At 44.4% G+C, this 23,692-nt stretch overlaps 1 protein-coding gene across 1 annotated transcript in view; it reads right to left on the bottom strand.

The window, feature by feature from the left end:
- The window catches only part of LOC147724457 (neural-cadherin-like), a 497,260-nt gene that overhangs the window by 93,091 nt on the left and 380,477 nt on the right, over positions 1-23,692 (bottom strand). The window contains exon 13 of the mRNA XM_086966016.1: positions 3,797-4,046. Within this exon, the coding sequence (XP_086822142.1) occupies positions 3,797-4,046 (250 nt within the window). The remainder of the gene's footprint in view (positions 1-3,796; positions 4,047-23,692) is intronic.

Raw genomic sequence — 23,692 nt, 5'->3', positions numbered from 1 at the left:
CCAGACATCTAGTAACCGGCTTCCAGGGCAATGATCCTATGTTTGCTTGCACACACCCCCAACTCCAGGACTGGACGCTGGTTGGCTACTTCGCCTTTCTTTGATTTTCAGGGAGTTTCTGTAATCAGCTGTGGCTAATATACACATTTCATTAGGGGCACAATTTAATGTAGGTTAGGCTGATTTGTAGAGCGCACAGCTGCCCCAGCTAAGGGGCGTCCCGGCGCTAAAAGCGAAAAAAGGCCGTTAACAGCAAGGAGCCCGTCAAGACGAGCGAGAGAAAAAGCCAGAGGGCCATAAAGAGCCACAGAGACAGACAGAAGGGCGTGGACTGCAAAAAATAAAGAGATGGGAAAAGATGAGTCTTCAGTGCTTTCCGAAATGTCAGATAGTTATCCATGCTCCGGATGTGTACAGGAAGGGTAGGTACCAGAGGTTTACGTTTCTCTCAGGTCTACCATTGCTCCCTGAGACTAGGAAACCTCACAAGCATTGACGACAATAATTAAATACCTGCAAAACATGTACGTTTGCAGATCACTTGCTGTTAAGGTGAATCCAGGTCAAACTAAACACGAAAAGTATAAATGATTGAACAATTCTTTAAGGCGTGCAGTACTTACACGATACCCTTTAAACATTTACCCACCACCCACGATTATATTACTTTATATATAAACTACTGCATGTTCTGTACACTGGTTGGGCCATATTTATGACCCAGTTTGCATCGCTCTTGCACCACTCAACGTGGTGCAAGAGCAACGCAAACCATAAGTCACATTTGTGAAGCCACGCAAAGCCACTTTGCGTGGCTCCAAAAATATGGAGTAATGCAACGTAGTGCAAACCGCTGCATTGCATTACTCTGCCCTGGGTAGGCATTCCATGGGCGTTGCGCAGGTGTTTCCACGCAACTCCCATGGTTTTTGACGTATTCCCAGATTTATAAGACCTTGTAAACCTTGGAATGTGCCAGAAAGATACGCCTCCCCAGGGGTGGCGTAACAAGGAGAAATATTTGTATTTCTCCTCGTTCTTTCCTCTTTCTAAGTGTGCTGCATTCTGCTGCACACATAGAAAGAGAAAAAAGCCTCTCAGGATTGTTTTTGGTGACCCTTCCTGCACAAAACTATCCTGTCTGCAATTTAGGCAGCCTTGCAGCATGATGCAAAGTGGCCTGAATTGGCGCTAGGCTGCCAAAACTGCACAGGTGCAAGGGAAAAGGACAGGAATGCGTTGTATTGGATAAATATGGTGCATTCCTGCCCTTTCCCTATGATGCAGGGCAGCACAGCGAGATGACTCGCTGTGCTGCCCTGTGCCACTAATCTCATAAATATGGCCCAGAATGTTGCGCTCCTTGCGGTTCCCTGCAATGTGATAAACATGCGATGCTTGCTCCATGGAGGAGCACACCAGTTCTAAAGTGCTGCACCACCTTCCAGAAAGGAGGAAACCATCACTTGCAGTCAATATCACAACCCACTCTGATGAGTTTCAGAACACCTTACAGAACAGTGAGGTATACTCAATACCACAACTTGCTAGAAATGTACATGGAACCCTGAGGAAGATAAATGCAGAGTCAATCCCAGCTCTGCCTCTCTGTTGTTTCCGTGCCTAAGTGTTGATGGATTATGTGGAGGTGGAAGGTGCTTTAAAGTTCATTGCTCTATGCTTTTTGCTTAAAAATAAACTGACTTTAATTTACCGTAAGGTTTAAAGAGATGGATGTTAGATGCATATTGCATGCATTCAACCGGTAGCTAGCCCGGACACCCTCTGGACTTTGACTGGAACCAATAGACCTTCCTTGAAGTTGAATGGCTGTGCTTTCAAAGTAGACTTTTAGACTGATAGGGTTTTAGAAGGAAAATTCCTCTTTGCCGCACACTATAGTCTTTGACAGTAACTCCAGCGATTATATGATCGCTTCATGCATTGATGTAGTACCAAACACTAGATAATACACAAGACGCCTTCATGAGTCACTATACTGACAATGGCCAAACATTTAGGGCAATTGGGATGATACAGGTGTATAAAAACATAAATTGCCAAGTCATTGCAATAATGTTATATGCATATGTATCAACAGGAATCTTCCCTAACAGGATATGGATCCCAGATGCATGGCACATGGCAGGTGCACCACAAAAGAGACCAAAGACAGACAGTCACATTAAAACAGTGCGGTTAGCATAATTTCAGACCAACATCCAGAGAAAGTCATTCAAATCAGGACACATAACATAAGCACAATGTTCTATCTTCGAAAGCAGGAAGGAACATGCTCCCACAACTGTCCAAGGAGGCAAAGGAGAAATGGCGTTGATGCTGGTGAGTTTAGTAATGATCACAGTAGTGCACGCCCCAAAGCCAGAGAATGAGGTGGCAAATGCATCAAGACATCACGTGCTCGACTACCGTGAATAGGAACTCAATGCAGCTCTTGTAGAAAAATGATTTCATATGTGGGCAGAGTCCAAACATAGATTTATTTTGCCACAAGGAAAAACAAAAATGACAATGTTGGACATTCATAAACCCACAGAAGAAGTTCAAATTGTGACTGCAGTATGACCTCAATACCAAACTTGTAGTCTTTCCTGTCAGTTCCCAAATGAAGTGGAGGCAATGTCTTAGTAACTGCATATCGAAGACCTAATGCCGAACAGTGTATTAAGGTTCAGAAAACCATAGGCTGGAAAGATCATAAACTTTAATGTCAACAGTGTCCAAAACCTAAAAAAACATACTTTTCCCAGGCCAAGTTCATAACTGTGATCCAAACCCTGGTCCTGTCGATAATGCTGAAGGGGGAGACGGCGGCTTCTCCGATGCTTCCCAAAATCTACTTTAGGCCTATTAAGAGCACCTCAACAGCACAGCCAGCCTGATTGTGCAAGGTAGTTCCTTCAAATTTTACCAATTCTGAAAGAAGTACCAACCCTGAAGCTGCTGCGAAGAAGACAATACAAAACTGCTGAGCATTGGTTAGAAACGCATCACCCTAGATCCTGTAAAGTGAACAAATGCGTGCAGTGATAGCAACATCGCTTCACTCACAATGGCGCTGCATCACATTTTAGGTAAAGAGGAATCATTCATGTGATCAGTGTTATGACAGTTGAACATATTCATCAAGTCATCTGATCCATCCCACATCTACTGAAGTCAAAACACGCCTGACATGCATCCCACCTCCCGCCTGATGCATCCCTCCTTGCACACAAAGATCACATTGGTGTCATGGATGGAGCACTTGTGTGAATATACTGCTAACTGTGAAGATATAATCCACACCATCCATAAGCCACAGCCACTCATCTGGAAGTAATTGTAAAACCTGTCCAAGATGGCACGCTTAATCTAACCAGACTGCATTTATTGCCATTATATCGCTACAGTTAGAATAAGTCCACTGCGTTGGTATCATGTGGCTCATGCTACAAGTGAAGTCCTAAATAAAGTAACATCAAATAAAAGTTTTTTTGTGCTTTGAATTTACGATACTCATGATAAATTCCTCTCTTGAAAGTCAGTCATGGAGAAAAGTATATTTTTCCTTTAAAACGAGCATTGGGTGTACTGTGTTGAACATAGAAACATAGAACATAATTAGTTGAATTAGAACCTTTAGGTTCTTCTACCAATGTGCTTTTAAACTCGAATGATTTAGGAATATTTATGTTAAACATGAAAGTGGTACACTATTCCTTATGTGAAGACAGAGGGGTATAGATGTTAGAATATATACTTGGATAATACGAGATATACTAGCTTTGCCTACCTGTTATATTAATGTAGACGGTGGTGAATGATGCTAGTGGAACAGAGGCAACATTTTGCGCCCTCACTCTTAGAGTGAAGGATCTGGTCGTCTCAAAGTCAAGAGGCTCGGCCACCAGGATGGAGGCGGATCCATCGGCTCTGTTGGGCTTCAGATAGAAGCGCACTGGCATGTTGGTCTCTGGAATCTGGCCCTCTTCCAAGTTATAGGTGACTCTTGGATCACCAAGCGGTGAGATCGCCTTGATAATCTAGGGTACAAAATTGAACAACATCCAATTAAATGTTCATTACCATCAATAACAGCATTGTACCTTTTGGAATTTATCACCTCCAACAGGATTTTATTGAATTCCAAAATAGCACAGAGCAACTTGTCTGCAGGAAAAATGTTTGGATCAAGCAGTTGTTATTGCGGTAGACTGAATACAGGGCATCAGATTTAAAAGCCCCTTGCGTCATTTTTGCGCTGCCGTTGCGTCTCCTTTTGTGACGCAGCGGCAGCGTAAAAATGCAGCCCATTTACAACGTGACGCATTTAGGGAGACGTGTCACATTGTAAAGCCCTGCGTCACATTATACCTGCGCCAGGTATAATGTATTCAGGGTGGGTATTCCCAAGCCAAATAAGGCACGTAGAACTTACACAGTGAAAAAATACAAGATTTCTCTGCTCCACTTCTAGGACGCCACTGCATCAAAACCTTATGCCGGCTTGGAGCAGGCGTAAAGAGTGACACAGCACAATGAGGATAGGCATCCCCATGCATTGCTAGAGTTGCGTTGTGCTTGTGACACAACTCTAGCAATGAATGGACATCCCTCCAACCGCATTAATTTACAGAGACGTATCTGTCAATCCTTGCGCCATGGTGCTCTGTATTGTAAATACTGCACATCCATGGTGGCGCAAGGGTTTCTCAGCATGGCTCAGGGAAAGTGGTGCATCGCTACAGATGCGTCACCTTCTTGTAAATCTGCCCTAGGATTTGTAGGTAGTCTCTATCCACCACTAACTATGTATGCCTGGAGATAAGTCAATTTAAGTGCCTCTGACAAGGTGATGTGCATAGTGATAGGATCTTATATCAGACACTAAGACCTTCTAGAATGGCACTGGTTAGTTCATTGCCTCAGGCAAGTTTTGGCAGCAACCTTAGATGGAAAGTGGACTTTGTTTTGCTCCCAACCTACCTTGTGAATCTTAATTGACACGGGGCTTAAGCGGATCAATGTACGTGAACCTCTTCTCTGGATTATCCATCAGTTTGACTCTCTGACCATATCGATGAGGTATTACACAGTAATGTAGATTGGGAGCCTGAGATACAGGGGGCATGATTTTATAGTCAGGGTGTATTTTAGAATGCCATGCATCATGGCAGATGCAGAGTATGGTCCACGGAGAGTAAGGGTACAGGGCTCCATGCATGATAAGATCTCTTCGATCAGTTACAGAGAAGTAAGAAAACTGCTGTATTCTGCCCAAAGTCATACTCAGGAGAAGCATTACAAACGGCCAGGACTGTGCATTTTATTGCATTTTTTCTATTGTGTAAATCTATATTCATACATATATGTAACCACTCTGTGTCTTTCATTAATAGATTTTTTAGTAACATATGAAATAAGTTCACCATGTTAAAATACAAAGAGCCTGGCGGGTTTTGTACAATACAAATCCCAACTCATTGATTCTTCCTAAAAATGTTCTTCAATACCTTAATTACTAAGAGTTACTGGATGACTCCTATGAGAACAGTCTTATGCTTTATAATAGCTAACCAGTCCCCAGTTGGAACCCCGTGCTTTCCTTGTCTCTTTTTAGTAGGATTTCTCATTGGCCAGTGCCAGGAGCTCCACACCAAGGGAAGTTGAAAAAGACTTCTACGTCCCAAGGATTAGAGTCTTTGACTGCCAACTGCCCTTTGCCAGAATCGAAACCTGGAACCTAGTGGTCTTGAAGAATCTGCCTCGAACCCCCCTGAAGGAAGGAGCCCAGTGACTGCTGAAGAGGGTTCTGGGGGCATCCCTGCATGAAGGAAAGGCTGCCCATGAGAGGGGATCTTAAAGAGCTGTGGAGGAAAACTGCACTCTGGCCCACGTTAGCCCAAGGAAAGATCTGCACTACCAGGCCTCTTGGTGAGTCTATATCCTGACTCCCCCTGCAGGGTACCCCAGAAGCAGGCCGTCTGTTCAAAGAGCCTCTCTCCGAGCATTTTCTTCTTGGATCTTCCCCTAGCTGTTTTGCAGATGTTAACAGGAAGTGTCTGGAGAAGAAGAAAGTGGCCACTGGGAGTATTAGAGGAGAAGTAAAAGTAACAGTGATGGTACTGGCTGGCTCCCTGTACCAGTGACACCCATTTTTAACTGCATCCATTATTTTATCCTCTGCATATCATGTGTAGTATTTAGTTGTGAGCATTGATTAAAGTCTATTTTTATTGTAAATAAAAGCACTGACAGGAGAATGGTTTATTATTTAACCATAATTATCCTCCCCGTATTAGGGGCCTGAGCCATAGGCAAGGGCTCAAAATGTGGGGGAGGGAACACCCATTATTGCTGTGTAGTTAAAGACAATTCCACTCTTGGCACTCTCCTGCACAACATTGAAAACAAACAGAGTGCAGCAGGAGCTGGAAGCCTTGAAAACAGCTCACAAGTCCTATGGTGCTCCTCTGTCATCCCTTCATAAGGATTCATTGCCGCATCTCTGCCACTCACAACTTTTCCAAAGCTCTTTGTTTTGTGTCCTGCTCCTCAGCCTCTTGCCTCACTCAGGGAAAAATGTCAAACAGCCACAGAAATATAAGAAAAGCAAACTGCATTGTATGTTTCCTTTTTCTGGCCGCTGTGTGGTGACCAGGCTCACATTCTCCCTGAGAGAGGCAATGGGAGGAGTCAGATGCTGTAAAAAATAAGTTTTAGCAAAGCCAATAGGTCTGACTTAGTCCACCAGCCTATTGACGTTGTCAATGCTTATTATGTTTTAGCATGGTTTTTGCAAACCTTTATTGTTGGGAAAAGAGCCAGACCGAAAAAAAACAATGGCTAAAAGCAAAAATATTTCCAGCCTTCCAAAAGCACGCTTTGCCATAGAGATCCCTGATTCTTACGGGTGCTACTTTGTGTGGATGTGTTCCTTGTGGAAGGGGAAAATGTGTCACTCGCAGTGAAGCTAGGAAAAGGCTAATGTGGGCCGACCCTTTGCCCCATGCTGGTGTGGGTGGAAGAACAACGTGAACGACACAATAACAGACACATGGATGAAGAGGTCTGCTTGAAATCACCTATAAGTAAGTGTATTTATACATATCATTTTAGTAACATCAAAAGGTCTTGGCTAACATCAGTCCTAAAAGTGCCAAGAGACGTGAGTGAGGCAGAGGGGAGCTCATGAAGAGGATGGCAAAGGAGCATGGCAAGACTCTAAAGACATGTTTCAAGAGCTTCTGATAAGTGCTGCTCCTGCTGCCTGCCGGGGATAAATGGAGGGCATTTGCTGGAGTGGGTCCTTAGGGGAGCATGCCTCAGCGAGCACACATCAAGCAGCCTAGAGGGATTGGGAACTGCCCTCCAAAGGATGCTTCCTCGGCGGGCTTCTAACAATAGTCAAAGCCCGCAATAGGAGGATTCTGATTGGTTGGCCAGACTCCACATATTCCAATCGGAGTGCTGATTGTTATTATGAGTTTTATTGAGTTCTGAGTCTCGATCCGATACCACCACTCTGGGAATCCCCTGTAAAGTTACCGTGAGAGTCCAGCACTGAAAAAGTACACTTGATGCTCGGCTTTCGATTTCTTTGTTCTGTGGCTGGCTCTGATCTGCAGCAAATACTCTGGCTATGGAGGACAACACTCCACAATGGTCAGCAGAATCAAAATGCAAAGAATTGCTATGTCAGCTCAAAGACTGACTTCTGTCACCCCGGCATCACAAACTGGGTTTGATCTCACTGCAGCCAATGCGCAGAGCTCTTCGGGGGCAGGGAATGCCAATAACGGATGCAAACCAATTGATTGCTGTTCAATAAATGAAGTGTAATGAATTAAAAAGAACATTGATCATGCTGGATAGATTTGCATAAAAATGCCTAGTCTTTTGTAAAAGGAAATCGATATACTTATAAGAGGCACATCAGTGACAGCCACAAAAGAGAATTTATGGATAGGTCAAAAGCAAATAAAAGTATACAGTGTTACTTTGCACTTCATGTATGGAGAGGGGACAAATTAGACATTTGAATGCCCCTGTGTGTCTTCTGTGTAAAATTAAAATGAAGGTCTTATGAATGGAGTGCACCATGTGCCCAATCTGTTTATCTTACATTCCGTTCCTCCGTTCTCTGTATCACCTTGGAAAAGTGCGTTGCAACCAAAATTACAGTATAAAACTCCTTACAGGATGGTATCAATATTTCGATCTGTCTAGGTCCCCCTTGAGGTATCAGATCTCAAAAAAGAGAAGCTGCCAATCTACTCCAGCATATCTATAGTCTTACTGAGAAATCTGTGCGTGGTGTCTGTCCTTAGAGATTCAAGGGCATATTTACAAATGTGTCATTCAACGCAGGGCAGCAACCAAAGTTGCTCTTCTGTGCTGCTTGAGAGGTAGAGACCATGAAAATGCCCCATCCCCTGCTCTTTCCCCTAGCTCTGGCGCATGATCAGGCTTCAAAGTGCGACGCATATGCCTTTGCATACTGTGCAAATGTGTCGATGTGAAGTCTAGAATAGGTTGTACTAAAGGGTAACTTTCAGTACAAAATACTATGTTTAGCGAACATTAAATGTGTCACTTTGCACAGGTGTTGTAAGGTGCAGTCCACATGCAAAGTCAGAAAAGATTGGAGTAATAAAACCTTTTCTCCTTTGTAATGTGAGTTTTGGTGCAAAGCCCTGTTTACAAATATTATTTGATAAGATTTGCCCCAGAAACCAGTGGAGTTGCAGGGGAGCGCCCATGCACCACTTAAGGTATGCCCTTTTGGTGCAAAGCAACACTTTTGCAACACAAACTTTCTGTAAAAATGATAGAAATGCTGCCCCTCAGTGTCTGACTACCTGCTGTTTCCTGATCACAGATATGTGTTGGAATCATGTTGTTTACCGAGCCCTGTGTGCCACTTCATGCAGGCCCTTCATTAGTATCGTTGGACACAGCCTGGAAGGTGGTGGCATGGCATTTAGGCTCCCCTATGAACAGGCAGCAGTATGGCCTGAGAGACTGCCTGGGCAGGGCCTGATCATCAGTATTTAAGATATGACTGCAATATTAGCAGACTGAATGGAAAGGTGTGCCTGTAGTCTACACCATGAGAAGATATTGTGGTGGATGAGTCAGTAGTTAGTGGAGATTTTCCAAAGAGACTGATGTTTTTCCAATACACCTCCCGGGGTACACTGCCTGAGTAGGTTACTACGAGATCTTTGACAGGACGCAGAGTCCGTCCAAGAGCCAAAGAGATCACACTGAGTCTATCCCGGGCCACCAGAGGATATATTCTGGGGACATCCAGACTCCTACAGCTCTTACTGGAGTCTAATGGGTTCAGTTGGCGATACTGTGCAAAGGCTGAAAGAAAAGAACAATCAGACGGCAACCACATACTCTCACCAATACTTCGGGTGAGTCCGTGCGAGCTGACCCATTACCCCCCAGTAACTGCTGGGTCATGAGCCAAGACAGTGCTGGACGTTTGTGTCCCAGTGGCGATGCCGGGTTTCCTTGTTTCTATCTCTTGGCACCATGTATATCTCGTGTTGTTAAATATATAAAAAAAAGATGGGAGGGGTGGGTTCTGAACGCCACCGTCTTGTGTTTCCCCTTGATCGTCTATGGACATTGGTTGTAGCGTCGTATTAGTGTTTTTTGTTTCTCCCATGCACCCGTTTTTATTTTCTTTCGCTGGGTTATAGATGTACAAATGTCTTCATTGTCTGTAACACCGGGACGTGTATACATATTTGTTAAAAGAACGGAACGCAACCTTTGGGGTCTGCACATGCTGGAATTGAGAATCTTTGAATTCCTGTGGGATTTGCGGTCGATACGCCCCCAGGTGGGGTTTCCACGGCAAATGCATATTAAATATATACATGCATCTCAGGCCACATTCCTCTTGCTCAGATTACTGTCCAGTGCCATTACATTAATTTTTAATCCTACAACCGGCTTTTCCAGCATAGGACCATCAATGTGTGAACCGGCTTCCATTCACACGGTGTTCTCCTAATTTAGCATTAACTTCTGTTCTACAGGGATGACACATGTTTTATGTGCCAAACAACGATTGTGCTGATGATTAGCCAATGACTTACCTCTCTGGATTATTGATTTAACTGTGTGGGGGTGTGAATTATATAGATTTTTATATGTATATATATGTATAGAAATCCCTTTTCTCTCTCTATTCTAGCAATTTTGGTGGCAGCTTATTATGGCCTGCACATACACTGTTCTTTGGATGCCATAAATCATATACTAACTTGTGAGTAATTTTACATTATTGACCTACTCAGGAATGGGAACCGCCGCCCGTTATGTCCATATAGATAATACTGTCGTTTTGCGATCAGTTTATATTATATGACCAGTTTATATTATATGGCCCACCATTAACCAGCATTGAAGTACTAATTCTGATGTGCAATTGATTATAATCCACCTTATTTTCTTTTTGATATAGTGGAACATCATTGTCTTGGACCATTTGTGTCTGTTATATATAAAAACCCTGACGTGGATATAATTCTATCCGGATAACGGATTTTTGATATAGGGTAAGAAGTTACAGTGCCCTTTATAACTCACTAGGACTTTACCACTGGACCCCCTCTCATATTTATCTTTTGTACTATTTCTAGCATCTGTACTGGCCTAACGATCCCATTGACGTTATCTTTCATCAATTCAAGTTCTGATCAATACTCTCGGTGAGAACATTTATTGTACATTGTTGACTCTGGCCTTGTCTTTTCTGGGGTTTCACTTATTGGTTATTTCTATTCTCTTTACCTTTTCAGGTCTTCCTCCTTGCCCTTTTCTTCCTCTTCTGGGTACTATTCAATGGTCATTTCTGTCTGCCTCACCTGGGTATTTTTATAAATTGTCACATTTGGTTCTGGTCATCTATGTCCTGTATGGACCATCAAGTGTCATCGATCCTGTGTTCATATACTTGGACTTCAATGCAAGATGTGTTACAAAAAATATAGGATTTAATACTTGTGTTTCTCTTTTGTCTTTTGCCATCTCGTCTCACCAAATGTTTTTAATCTTGTCTTGTCCTTTTTTTAAATGTCATGTTGATATGTGTAATTAATATTGGTGTATCTCTGTGTTGCTTTCAGCCCTGACGAAGCTCCCATGGTTGGGGAGCGAAACGCGTTGGCTGTCCTTTATATGAGAAAAATAAAAATTTATTTTTGATACTACATTGTCCTGGCTACTTCATCTTTGGTGCTGCCTCCGTTTGGTTTCATAGTGCTGGACAAAGAGTCTTGGCAGCCCTCTCTCTCCTCAATGTGTCTCCCTCGATAGAAAGGAGGGAGGTGGGACACCCTCAAAGCTGATCCACAGCTCTCCGCAGAGTTTCGCATGATGCTGGTGATGGACCACTACGGAAGGCGCTGGGGTTAGCAAGATGGTAAATGGGGGAGAGCAGAAATGGCAGGCGTATGTGACAGATCTGGGCGTTTCTAGAGGTTCTGGGTAGGTCTATTCCCCTCAATCGGATTTCCCTAATTTTCTCCCCTATGGTATTGCCTGCCCAACAATAAGGTATGTGTATTCTACTAATGAAATAGCACGACAATCAAGCTGTTTATTGTGGAGGGAGCGACACAACTGTGTGTATGTGAGATGAGCTACTAATGTCGTTGGAAATGTTGTGCTTCTTAGAGAAGGAGGAGGGCGCATGGCACACATGACACACAGCACACTATCATCCACTCCTCAAGCAGGGGAAAGTCTCTAGCTACGCGCTTTAGAAATCCAAATCAAATTCAAATTCCTTCTTACACAGGTAAGTAGTGCACCTCTGGTGTCACCAACTAGAACATGAACTGCACCCTTTGCTGTGGGAGTCGCTGGTCTCTGGAGGGCATGCATTGCCTCTGTGACCTGAAGTGGTCACTTCTTGCTTGCAATCGTCATACTTGGGGCTCGTCTTCTAGGGTCAGTATTTACGAACAGCGACACAATTCATTTAGTAGTAAGAGCCCTGATGGTAAAATAGCCAAGCCAAGATGCCCGGAGAATCCTCAAGAATGTAATGCTAGTACCCTATGTCCATGGATGTGTTCAGCCAATGGGGGCTTACAGCTCCCCATTTCTCTTTCCTAGCCGCCATGTTCTACCTTAACATTTGCCAACGATCTGATGAAAGAGCGTGAAGCGGATGAATAGATGGTACCCAGCTTCACTGCTGAACGCCCCACCCTTCAGATAATGGCTAGGTTTTGCGATGCTCTTCTTGCGGCCACCTAGCACTGGTGTGTGGCTTCTTCCACGCTAAAGAGTCCACTTCGGATGAAGTCCGGCTCCTCATCCAGTTCAAAGTCCAGTTCATATATTTCAGGCACTGTGCTGCTCTCATCCAACTAGACTTTGGTCCTTTGCCGGCCACCTCTGCATTCCTGCAGTCAGTGCATCCCTGTCACTGCACTGTACTTTTCAGGTGTGCACCAGTATTGTGCAGTGCACAGGCTCAGCTGCATGGTACAGACAGAAGCTCATGTCCTGGGTTTATTCTCCAGGTCCCTGTGCTGAATGGATCCGATAAAGGCACATACAGGATATGGAAATTCCTCTGAAGAATCGGCGCAGAGAATCACAAACATTAATGAGGACTAAATGGTCAAGCCCTTTTCCATAACTAAATTGTGGACATTGTAATTCTTTATAATGCGGCCACAAATTCTCTTACATTTAGAAGGGTCGTCATGTACAACACTACGGCCGACTTTACTGCTGGTAAGGACTGGCTTTACGAATCCACTCAGCTATCCACATAAAATATAGATCTGTTCTTTGCTGCAGGCATATTAACCCCTTGCGCTACTTTATGGCAAGTCAAAACTGCCTCTAGACAAAACTCTGATCTCAATCTCTAGCAGGAACATTATTCAGAAGAGTTGGCTTAACATTTTTAATACTGCCTGAAAGCTGGATGCACACTCTGCAGCGGCTGCTTTTAAATGTAAGTCACTGCTAAATACAGCCACCCCTTGAGTTCAGTGCGCCAACTTTCAGGTCAGCACCCAGTGCGGCCGCACCAGTCGCACCGTCCTAAAGCCCGCCCTGTGCGATACTGCATATCCTGTGTGCCCACTTATTAAACTGCCACTGGTGAGAATAACTGCCAGTAACACAGAGTGGGAAAATATAATTTGGTGAAATGATCATGTAAGTAGCTAAACATAGAACATGAAGGGGCATATTATCAAGAAAGGCGTTAAAATTATCGCCGCTTTAGCGGCAGAAAAATGCTAAAGCTGCGATGTGAACATGGGCTTCTATGGGAATTCACAAGGGCATATTATCAAGCCCATTATTGCCGCTTTAGCAGCAGTTTCCTGCCGCGAAAGTGGCGATAATTTTAACGCCGTTCTTGATAATATGCCCAAAATCAGGTGTTGCAGTTCATCTTCAGAAAATGCTGCATAACATCAAATAGTTGTGCCAGTTGTCGCCCCTGATTTTTATACTGGCTCTAGAACCCCTGCGATAGCAATGAGACAGACACTCCCACATATGGGAATAACACTCAGACACACCATACTCCTTTTTTCGGCATATGCAGACAACATAATTGTTTATCTTCATGACCTACGCCAACCCTTAGTCCCAATTTATGATCTGCTAAGACGCTTTGAGACCCTGTCCGGTCTGGCAGTTAATATTGACGAATCGCATGCATTCTTCTTTGTAAACAACGATGAGGCAGCGGAAGTGGAGTTTGGGGATACTACCCTGCAGGTCGCTCCAACTACATTTAAATACTTAGGTATTCAAATATATAGAACCCAAGTCGATATGTTGGAGGGTAATCTTGACAGAACGGTACGTTCCCTGCGATCCAGCGTTGTTTTCTGGACCTCACTGCCCTTATCCATTATGGGGCGAGTTGCAATAACAAAGATGGTCGTATTGCCACGCCTGCTCTATTATTTTACGAATTTGCCTATCATGGTGCCACTGTCCACTTTCAGAAATCTGAACACGATGATTGTGGAACTAATATGGGGTGCGGGATGGAGACGACTTAGCCTGAAAAAACTGCAGGTGGGTACTAGCAGGGGAGGGCTAGGAGTACCGGACTTCCGGGCATATTATTACGCCTGCCAGTTACAATGGCTATCGTACTGGGTGGCAGGGCGTAACCTACATGAAAAAGAATACACTGATACGGACGTCAATAACGGTGCGCTACACACTCTTTTCCTGCCCGGACAAAAGCTACCGAGAGATCTGCCTACATTGTTAGATACCGCGCTTAAGTGCTGGAAGGCGGCACTAAAATATACCAAGGCGACCTCAACGTATGCGAGCAACATCCCATTGCTGGGCATCCCGCTTACCGTTGGTACACTCACTAAACGCAGGATAACACCCTGGACAGAGGCTGGCGTCGCTACAGTGGCGGACCTTTTCAGTCATGGGGTCCTACTGGACCATGACACTTTTATCCATGAGACGGGTGCACCGCATAATTTATTTATGACACATGCTGCATTGCTACAATATGTTAAGAAACATTGGGCGCCACATGGCCAGGAACCAGACCAAAATGAGTTGGTAAAGATGGTACACTATATGGGGAGGGGGAGGCATTTGATCCGCTGGATATACCATGGGATCAGCACACATATTAGGCTACCCTTAGATCCCCTGCGTGAGACATGGGCGGAGGAGATAGGTCGGGAACTGTCGGACAAAGAATGGGCAGTGATTCTGGAACACCCCAGGAAGGTGTCCCGGGAACTCAAGGTTCAAATTCATTCAAACCATGATACTACACCGTGCATATCTGACTCCAGAAAAGCTGTATAAAATGTTCCCACGGACACAACACTCCTGTTCTAGATGCCACATGGAGGGGGTGGGACTCCTGCATATGTTGTGGACATGTACTAAACTGATAGACTATTGGGTCAGGATAAGAGAAATTGCAGGACTGGCGGCCCATCTTACGTTACGAGATACAGTAGAGGAATGTCTGCTAGGATTACACAAGCACAGGTCAAAACACAAGGTACAATACCGATTCTTAGACCTGGCACTGCTCCTAGCTATTAGGAATATCACGATGCGTTGGAAGTCTAGTAAACCTCCGGAGGTACACACCTGGCATATGGAAATATTAAAGTGGGGCAGTGCAGAGGGCGCAGCTCTGCATAGAGAAGAGGCGCGAGGGCTACGGAAGATACCAATAGCACTGGCATGGGGGACTATGTTGGAAGAGCTCAAATCCACAGAGATTGATATGACAGCTTAGAAAGTATCCATGTCTGTAGGGACATTAACACCAATGATCCGTACTTTGTTATATATAAAGAATGATACAGTTGTATTATACCTCAACAAATTGGATAAGATGTTATTGGGGTGTACATGTATTGATGATGCTGCTGCGTATGGGATGTGACCACAGTTTTGGGAGGGGGGGGAGTTACGAGGGAGGTTTTTATTTGAGAATATCCGTCATACAATGTTAATTATGTGTTTTGTCGATGGACGATGCAGTAACGTTTGTGGACCTATCAGATTGTTAACCTAATATGATCAATATATATGACTGTATACGGTACCTAAAAATCAATAAAAATATGTTTAAAAAATAAATCATATGCTCGCAAGTACAAGAAATATATACATAAAAATGTATTAAAACTGTTACAAAAAAAATTGTTGTGCCACAACATGCTTGAAAGCATTAATGCACCAAGGAAGTGAGAATAGTGCAACGAATGACTTATGATAAGAATACTGGATACTACCTTTGGATGCTCTGAAACATAAGCAAATGATATAACCAGATTCAAACTGTAGAAAACGACTGTGAAAAGGGGTAACAGAGTTGTTGTCATGTGATGGTAAATGTGGGTGTCACCATAGGTCTCCTGGGTGAACAGGGGCATAGCTCGGTCAGTAAGTTTGGGGGGATGTGAGCTTCAGGTTTTCTAACAACCAAGCTGGCATACAATGCTAAACTACATTATACAACAAGCAGGGCTCATGAGAGGGGCTAATGGTACAGTGGAAGTGGAGCGTAATGTTGACTGGCAGCAGTACTAAGTGAGAGAAAACACAATATTTTGTAAAATGTTTCAAACCATAGGGCGGGGGTGTGTGCTTTTTCTGTCTGTGTCATGTAAACATTGCTGGTGATATCCAACAGACACCGACTGAAAGCACCTGTACCCAACTAGCTACCACAAAATACATTTTTTAGGGGGGTGTAACACCTCAAACACCCCTTTGGTGGGTGAAGTAACTAGCGGAATGGTGAACGCAGCAGTCATCTTGGTAGAAACATGGATTCTTTTCTACTGGTACATATGAGGGATCTGAGTTTTGTTTAACATGAATTGATTAATGCTTGATCAATATATTTTTCTTACCTCCGGTTTCTTTTTTAGATGCCATTTACGTGGATCTAAACCGGGTTGTTTGATTGTGGCTTTTCGCACCTCATTTCTCTGCACATTTTCCACTTTTCATGGAAAGTTTTTCAAACTCCTCTATTGCAGGTGAATGTTTAAGTAAAGCAAGCAATATGGGAAAAGTCCAACATACACCAGGACCTAATTTGCGAATAAATGAATTAATTATATGGAGCGCTCTGTAAACCGAATCATCTGAAGGCTCTTCCTGGCAGGTGGACTGATTGTACGAAGCAATCATGGCAGATCCGTTTTTTTCAAAAGGCCAGGTGGTTTGTTTTTTGTAGATGCTGATGGGACTGCAAAGTAGTGAAGGTTTGTTGGATTGTAAGGAAGCACTTCAGCAAAAGAGCACAGGGCGCATCTAGCGGTGTACTGTTGTGTTGTGTGGGTGAAATGTTTCGAGACAATTCGCACATGAACTAGAGGCAGGGGATATTTTAAACCATATCCTTTTGCATTCGTTTTATGAGAATGAATCATACTCGGGGCCACTGAAATTATACTATTCTCTTTTTCGCATTGTTGAGGATTTGATGCATTTTCAAGATAATCCATCATCTGCTGCATAATCTGCAAATTTTAACAAAAAAAACCTTGGGGCAGATTTAAAATAAGTGGCGCAACCCTGCATATCAGCAGGGATGCGCCACTTACTGTGCGCCATGCCTCCGCCACCATGGATGCGCCGCATTTACAATGCGGCGCACCATGGGGCAAAAACGGCACAGATGCGTCATGCATCTGTGCTGTAAAAGTGGCGCATTGCTGGAGTTGCGTCACAGCTCCAGCAATGCTCTAGGGGGGCCTATGCTTACAATGCTGCGTCAATCCTTACGCCTGCTTCAAGCAGGCGCAGGGTTTTGATGCAGCATGGGCCCCAAAGTGACTGGGTGAAATCATGTAGATTTCACTAAGCCACTTTTAGGAGGCGTTCCTGCCCCCCCCCCCCCCCCTCTCCCCCTCACCCGCGCCAGAACGCCTCTTTCTGACGCAAGGCTTTACAACGTGGCACATCTCCCAGATGCGTCACGTTGTAAATATCCCGCACCATGGCGCATCTTTTGCACCACCGCTGCATCACAAAAGTGACGCAACGGCGCATAAAAGAGGCGCTAGGGGCTTGTAAGTCTGCCCCCTTGTTTTTGGCTCAAACAGATAATAAGTTACAAAAATCGTAACAATATGTGTTTCCACGCGTTGTAAGACCCTTCACAAAGGTTAACAGGTCATCTTTCCATTGAATATTTATGTATTTGGTTGTTAAACAGGTACTAATAAGGTGAAATATTTGCCCAGACAGTATTACCATGTGAAAAATGACAAAATAATATAGCAATATTATATAAAAAGTGCCTTATTGTAGTGCATAATATGGCTTTTCCTGCCGAATAATTTAGTCAACGCTGCCACATAATTTGGTGCTTCCCTGCCGCATAATTCCAGTGTCCCTGTTCATACTGAAGGGATTTAGTGTGATGCCTTTTATTGTGCGGTTGGCTTCTGTTGGGGTGTCCCTGGCACTTATCTCTGGGATCAACATTTCCTTTTCCTGAACAAACGTGGAACAAGAATAAGACCAACAAAGGCAGAAAAGGGAGAAAGAAGGAGGAGGAAAATGAGAAGGAAACCCTTACAAATGTAGGGTTTTGAAAGAAAGAGGCTTGCGGTGGATTCAAGACTAGGCCGCCTCGGTATTGACAACCCCTGCATTATGCAGCTCCTGGTCTTAAGAGTATATCTTGGCAACTGCGGGGCAGATTTATGTTAACTGGCGCATCCCCAGGGATGCGCCAGTTAACCTGCGCCACAGTGCGCCACAGCTCCGCCACCCATGATGCGCCGCATTTATAATGCGGCGCACCATGGTGCAAAAACGGCACAGATGCGTGACGCATCTATGCCGGAAATGTGGCGCATTGCTGGAGTTGCGTCGCAAGCACGACGCAGCTCCAGCAAGGCTCGGGGGTACACCATCTGCACAATGCTGCGTCAAGACCTACGCCTGCTTCAAGCAGGCGCAGGGTTTTGACGCAGCATTGCCCTGAAAGTGACTGAGTGAAATCTCCCTGCGCAGGAACGCCTCCTTATGGCGCAGTGCTTTACAACGTGACGCATCTCCTAGATGCGTCACGTTGTAAATAGGGCGCATTGTTTGTGCCACAGTTGCGTCAAATAAAGTGACGCAATTGCGGCGCAAAGAGGCGCAACGGCCTCATAAATCTGCCCCTGTTTAAAAAATAAAAATAAATAAAGCATCGATTGAGGCTGGTACACAGACTTTCTTGGACACGGTATCTGCTTCGACAGGGCGCTGTCCAGAGCTCTTGTAATGATTTCAGGGTTACACAGGCGATGTCCGCAAATTTCCTGCTAACGTAACGTCGTCCATTCATGGTCGGCTCTTATGGAACCTTCGGAAACAGTCTATTACGATATCACGGCAGCCTGAGGGATTCGCCGTCGTTAAAGGTGTTTCCTTTGAAGTTAGGGACAACTTGGACAACAAGGTTCATTCACAGCATGTTTCAACTAAAAAGTTGTAGAAAAAAACCCTAATACCGAAACGCCATAAGGGGGCAGTAGTGGACAATATATTGGAAAAACGTCTCTCCCTGTAAAATGGAAATACTGCAAAACGAAGGGGACCGAGTGTAAGCGGGACTCCAAAGAAATGTACTTGTTGAGCGACATTAACGTGTCCATTTACGCATGCGCACCAGACGTGCCGAGGGCTTTTCAGCCACTAGTGTAGAGACAACGCTCTTCGGATGAATGAATTTTGCATGAGCACCCTTCACCCTATACTGCTCGCTGCTCCTACAGCAGCAGGCACCAATAGAGCACAGGAGACAATTTGTTTTCATGGCTTTCCTTTATCCTAGTGCAGGACTCAGAGAAATGACTTACCCTGCTAACCAAGGGATCTGCTTTAGTTGAAAAAGAGATAAAGGACATCGGGGCATATTTATAATAACTGGCGCATCCCTGCAAATTAGCAGGGATGCACCAGTTATTGTGCGCTACAGCTCCGTCATCATGGATGCACCGCATTTACAATGCGGCGCACCATGGGGCAAAAACGGCACAGATGCGTCACGCATCTGTGCCGTAAAAGTGACACATTGCTGGAATTGCGTCGCAAGCGCAACGCAGCGCCAGCAATGCTCTGGGGGCCCTATCTAGTTAATGCTGCGTCACTCCTTACGCCTGCTTCAGGCAGGCGCAGGGTTTTGACGCAGCATGGGCCTAAAAGTGACTGAGTGAACTCTTGTAGATTTCACTCAGCCACTTTTAGGAGGCGTTCTTGCGCCTGAACGCCCACCCTCCTGCACAGGAACGCCTACATTTGGCGCAGGGCATTACAACGTGACGCATCTCCCAGATGCGTCACGTTGTAAGTACCCCCGCACCATGGAGCAGGATTTGCGCCGCTACTGCGTCACAAAAGTGATGCAACAGCGGCGTAAATGAGGCGCAAGGGGCTTGTAAATCTCCCCCATTGTATGTAGATCATCGCAGGGGCGGCTCCCACGCTAAGGCGGAGAAGCGTCGCCCTACTGCCTTGAATCAGCAAAGAAAGGAAAAAATGAAATGATAACCACAAAATGTTATTATCATCGTAAAATAGGGTTTGTACATAGTAAAATACATTTTACTGGTCACACTCGGCCGTTTGCGACCGGTAACATGCGTCGTACATCTGGCCCTAGGATTCTTGTTTTTTTTTAATGGAAAAAGTCAGGAGCCGACTTCAATAATTTAGGCAGCACAGACTAGGGGCCCTTGTGCGACTCTGCACCCTGTGTGAAAGTACCTGTGAGGACCAAACATACATAATAAATACCACGTAGATTAACTGCAGACCCTATATTCTACATAAACAAGACACTCTTTTCAAGAACACTATTCCTCTCCCAAAAGACATTTTGGACAACACCCCTTTTAAAGTTCTGCGCTTTACTTTTAGAAATCGCAGTCAGAAAAATTATAAACAATACAGTTTGTGCTCAACACAAACTATTCAGGAAACAGGGCGAGGCCGGATAGATTTGTGATTTCTCCTCTAACCAGCACTGGTTGGCTTTCCTGGAAATAACTGGTGCCGAAGGTAAAACGGAAAGGGAGTCTGATATGAAGGAGCTGGGATTCAAGGGTTGCAGAATGTACACTGCAGATGCTTAAGATAGGACATTTCACAAACATGCTTAATTTTTACATGTTGCAGATAGTTCCTTAATGTCTTCCTTTTTCCAATGCATTCCATTCTTCTGACACCCTTCAGGTAAATACTCACTTGGTTTATGCATTTTGCCACTCTTACTGAAATTCTTACGCTACGTACATTCAAGATGTAAGTTAGGCGCTCAAGAATGTGTGGCAAATGCACTTTAAAAGATTTCTGACTTTGTGAGGGTGAAGTAAACTTGCATTGTGTGCCCTTGCCTTGGCAGATCTCCGATGCTGCCCTATTTTAGGTCTTGCCTGAGCCAGCGCATGGGCTGATCTGGCGAGACATTTAGTGAGTGGGCTTTCAAAATCCGACCGCACGCTTTTGCTTGTGACCTAAAGCTTGCGGTTACGTGCACAGCCGCCATCTGGCTTCCTATCTCTTCCTCATTAAGAGCATCGCTCGCGGGCACCCTTAAATGCTTGTTTTTATTGCCTTTGTTTATGTGACGGAGATCCATTGCATTTGGCAGAACATTTCTGGGGCCGTACTGCATGAAATACACCAGGTGGCGCTAACGTGTTTTACAGAGCACCATACAGCATTTTGTTCGCTGTTAAAAAAGACGCTTTAGGAGCTGCGACTAAGCAAGTTATGCACATAATATATATTTTTGAAGGGTTTAATGAAAACGTGTGAATTATAACATGAAAACAAAATGAAATAATTTATAGACATCAGTGAATATTTCACTAATAGAATTAAGACAAATGCCATATTTGCTCTTCGGCCAAGCTTGCTGGCAGTCACGTGGTTTTCACATCCTCCTGGAGTTTTTTCACAGCGGCGTGAATAGCAGGCTTTTTATCTACGGTGAATAGCGGTTCAGTCTCTTTCACATGCAGATTAGCTTGTCGTTGTCGTTCAGTTGGGAAACAAATAAAAATGTAATTGCTGATGTTTTTCTTTTGTCTCATGTTGCGCCGAGGGCGAAACTCCTGTAAAGTGTTCTCCGCACAAGCGGGCGAGACGTGCTCATGGCAGCGCACTGCCTAACACCCAGAGAAAGGGCTGCATTCAGCACGTGCCTGCCCTCTTAAACCCAATGAAAACATAGGTGACTGCTGTGAGCACTGTTACCAACCCCTCGGTGACGGGGTTCTGGCAATTTGACAGCACATCTGCATTGCCCACCCACTGACTGCGCCCCACAGTGAGCATGAATGACTTTATAATTCCTTGCACCTCTTGGCGCACACATGCCACATTGAGCTGAGCTCAGACCGACAGAGTTAACCAACCTTTAATTTAACAAGAATACCCAGAAGCCTGCGGGCTACTCAGATGGCATAAGTGCTACGCGACCATGCAAATATTAGTCATGCGTGTAACATAACATATATATTGTGCCTATGTTTCAGGGTGGTCGATACAGCAGTGACGTGTCCAGAACATTACGGCACTTCAGCTGCGCTTTACGGCACCTGACCCAAGTTGTCTTCTTCTGCGGGCAGCGAGCACGTGCCAAGATTTGTATTTGTTTTCAATGCCCCTCTGAACGCTTGGGTCTCAATTTAGAACTGTTAAAAGAGCGAGGAAGGCAGTCCAGTTTCCTCTTTAACTAATTATAAACATACTCTGCGCTGTATCTGACTTTTAAGCATGTCTGTAACTCTAAGCACCACAGAAGGGTGGTATACCCCTGTGCCTCAGCAAGGATTGAACCTCACTGCCATGTGATTGCCTTCAAACTGCCTAGCCGTCCAGCTTCTCACTGTGGGTAGGCCCAGGTGTACCCCCAACTTTAATAAATGTGATCTCAGAGGTTTGCAGCTGGCTTGCATTATTGTGCCAGGTATCCCCAAGACGCTAAAGACACGCAGGCACAGATGTAATGCAGCATAGTATTACAGTTTATCATATGTGATTTAGGATACTACATACGGTTATCACTAGCAATGGAGCCTTTGGCTACGTTCTTGTTCTAATTGTCTTTAATGTGTTTATATTGACCTTTTAATAAACCTAGGGCTCACTAAATGGGACAAGCCCCCCACTCCCCCATGCCCTTGTAACCAGCAGCCTGTCACAAACAGATGAATAAACCACCTCCCAGCAGCGCAGTTCTTGTTCATCATGCCTGCCAGAACCGGGAACCATGTTCCCTTTGTATCTATATCTGTTACATCCTCAACCAGGAGCCCCTGGTACCCCTCAACATTCCTATACTTCCATGGCCTAATCTTTGCAGTATTTGTAGGCACATTTGCAATTTCCCATTTAAAATGCCTAATGAAAGATGAGAAAGAGAACAAGCATTGGCATAGCCAATAGATCTCGCCTTTGGGACCTTATAAGTGTTTAGCCATGCAACAGTTGATGTTGTTGCACCAAGGATATTGTGATGGATAACTAAACACTTATAAGGTCCCAAAAGCAAGACCTATTGGCTATGCAAATGCTTGTTTCCTAAATGTCTTCCCTTGCGACTCCCACCTCTTTAGGCCTACAGACATTCTAAGTCTGCCACCGCTAAGCAGGGATACTGTAATTATACATTTTTTAATATACTTATACACTCACATCATATACTTCAGACTCCATGCATTTTTAGCTATGGAAATTATGTGTATTTCAAGCATTGACCTATAACGTGCCGCTTTTTCTACACATAAGTATTTTTATGCCCAGCCAAATACTGGTAGGCAAGCTCAGCCAACACCACATTAGGAGACAAGATGATGTAAACTCTTACTTTATGTTTTTTTGACTTCTTTTCCCCCTTTCAATGTCTTCTGATGTTTCAAGTATTAATGAAATTGCAGAGCTCCCACAAGCCATAGGCTTCTAGTCCTCATGAGAAACTAGTTTACTTATATATGCATCATGGCACTTGCTGTATACTGTTTGTGTTTTTAGGACTCTTTCACATTTCACATTTCCTTTTCCATTTTGCTTCTAGTCCTCATGAAAAACTACTGTACCCTGCCCCCCCCCGCTCCCCACTGCCCGCACTCAGCGCCTTGAGACCTTTACGGTGAGTGGTTGCGCT

This window comes from Lissotriton vulgaris, chromosome 4_1 (assembly GCF_964263255.1).
Source record: "Lissotriton vulgaris chromosome 4_1, aLisVul1.2, whole genome shotgun sequence".
Lineage (NCBI taxonomy): Eukaryota > Metazoa > Chordata > Amphibia > Caudata > Salamandridae > Lissotriton > Lissotriton vulgaris.
The sequence above is the reverse complement of the archived record's forward strand: the minus strand, read 5'-3'. Positions and strand labels throughout refer to the sequence as shown.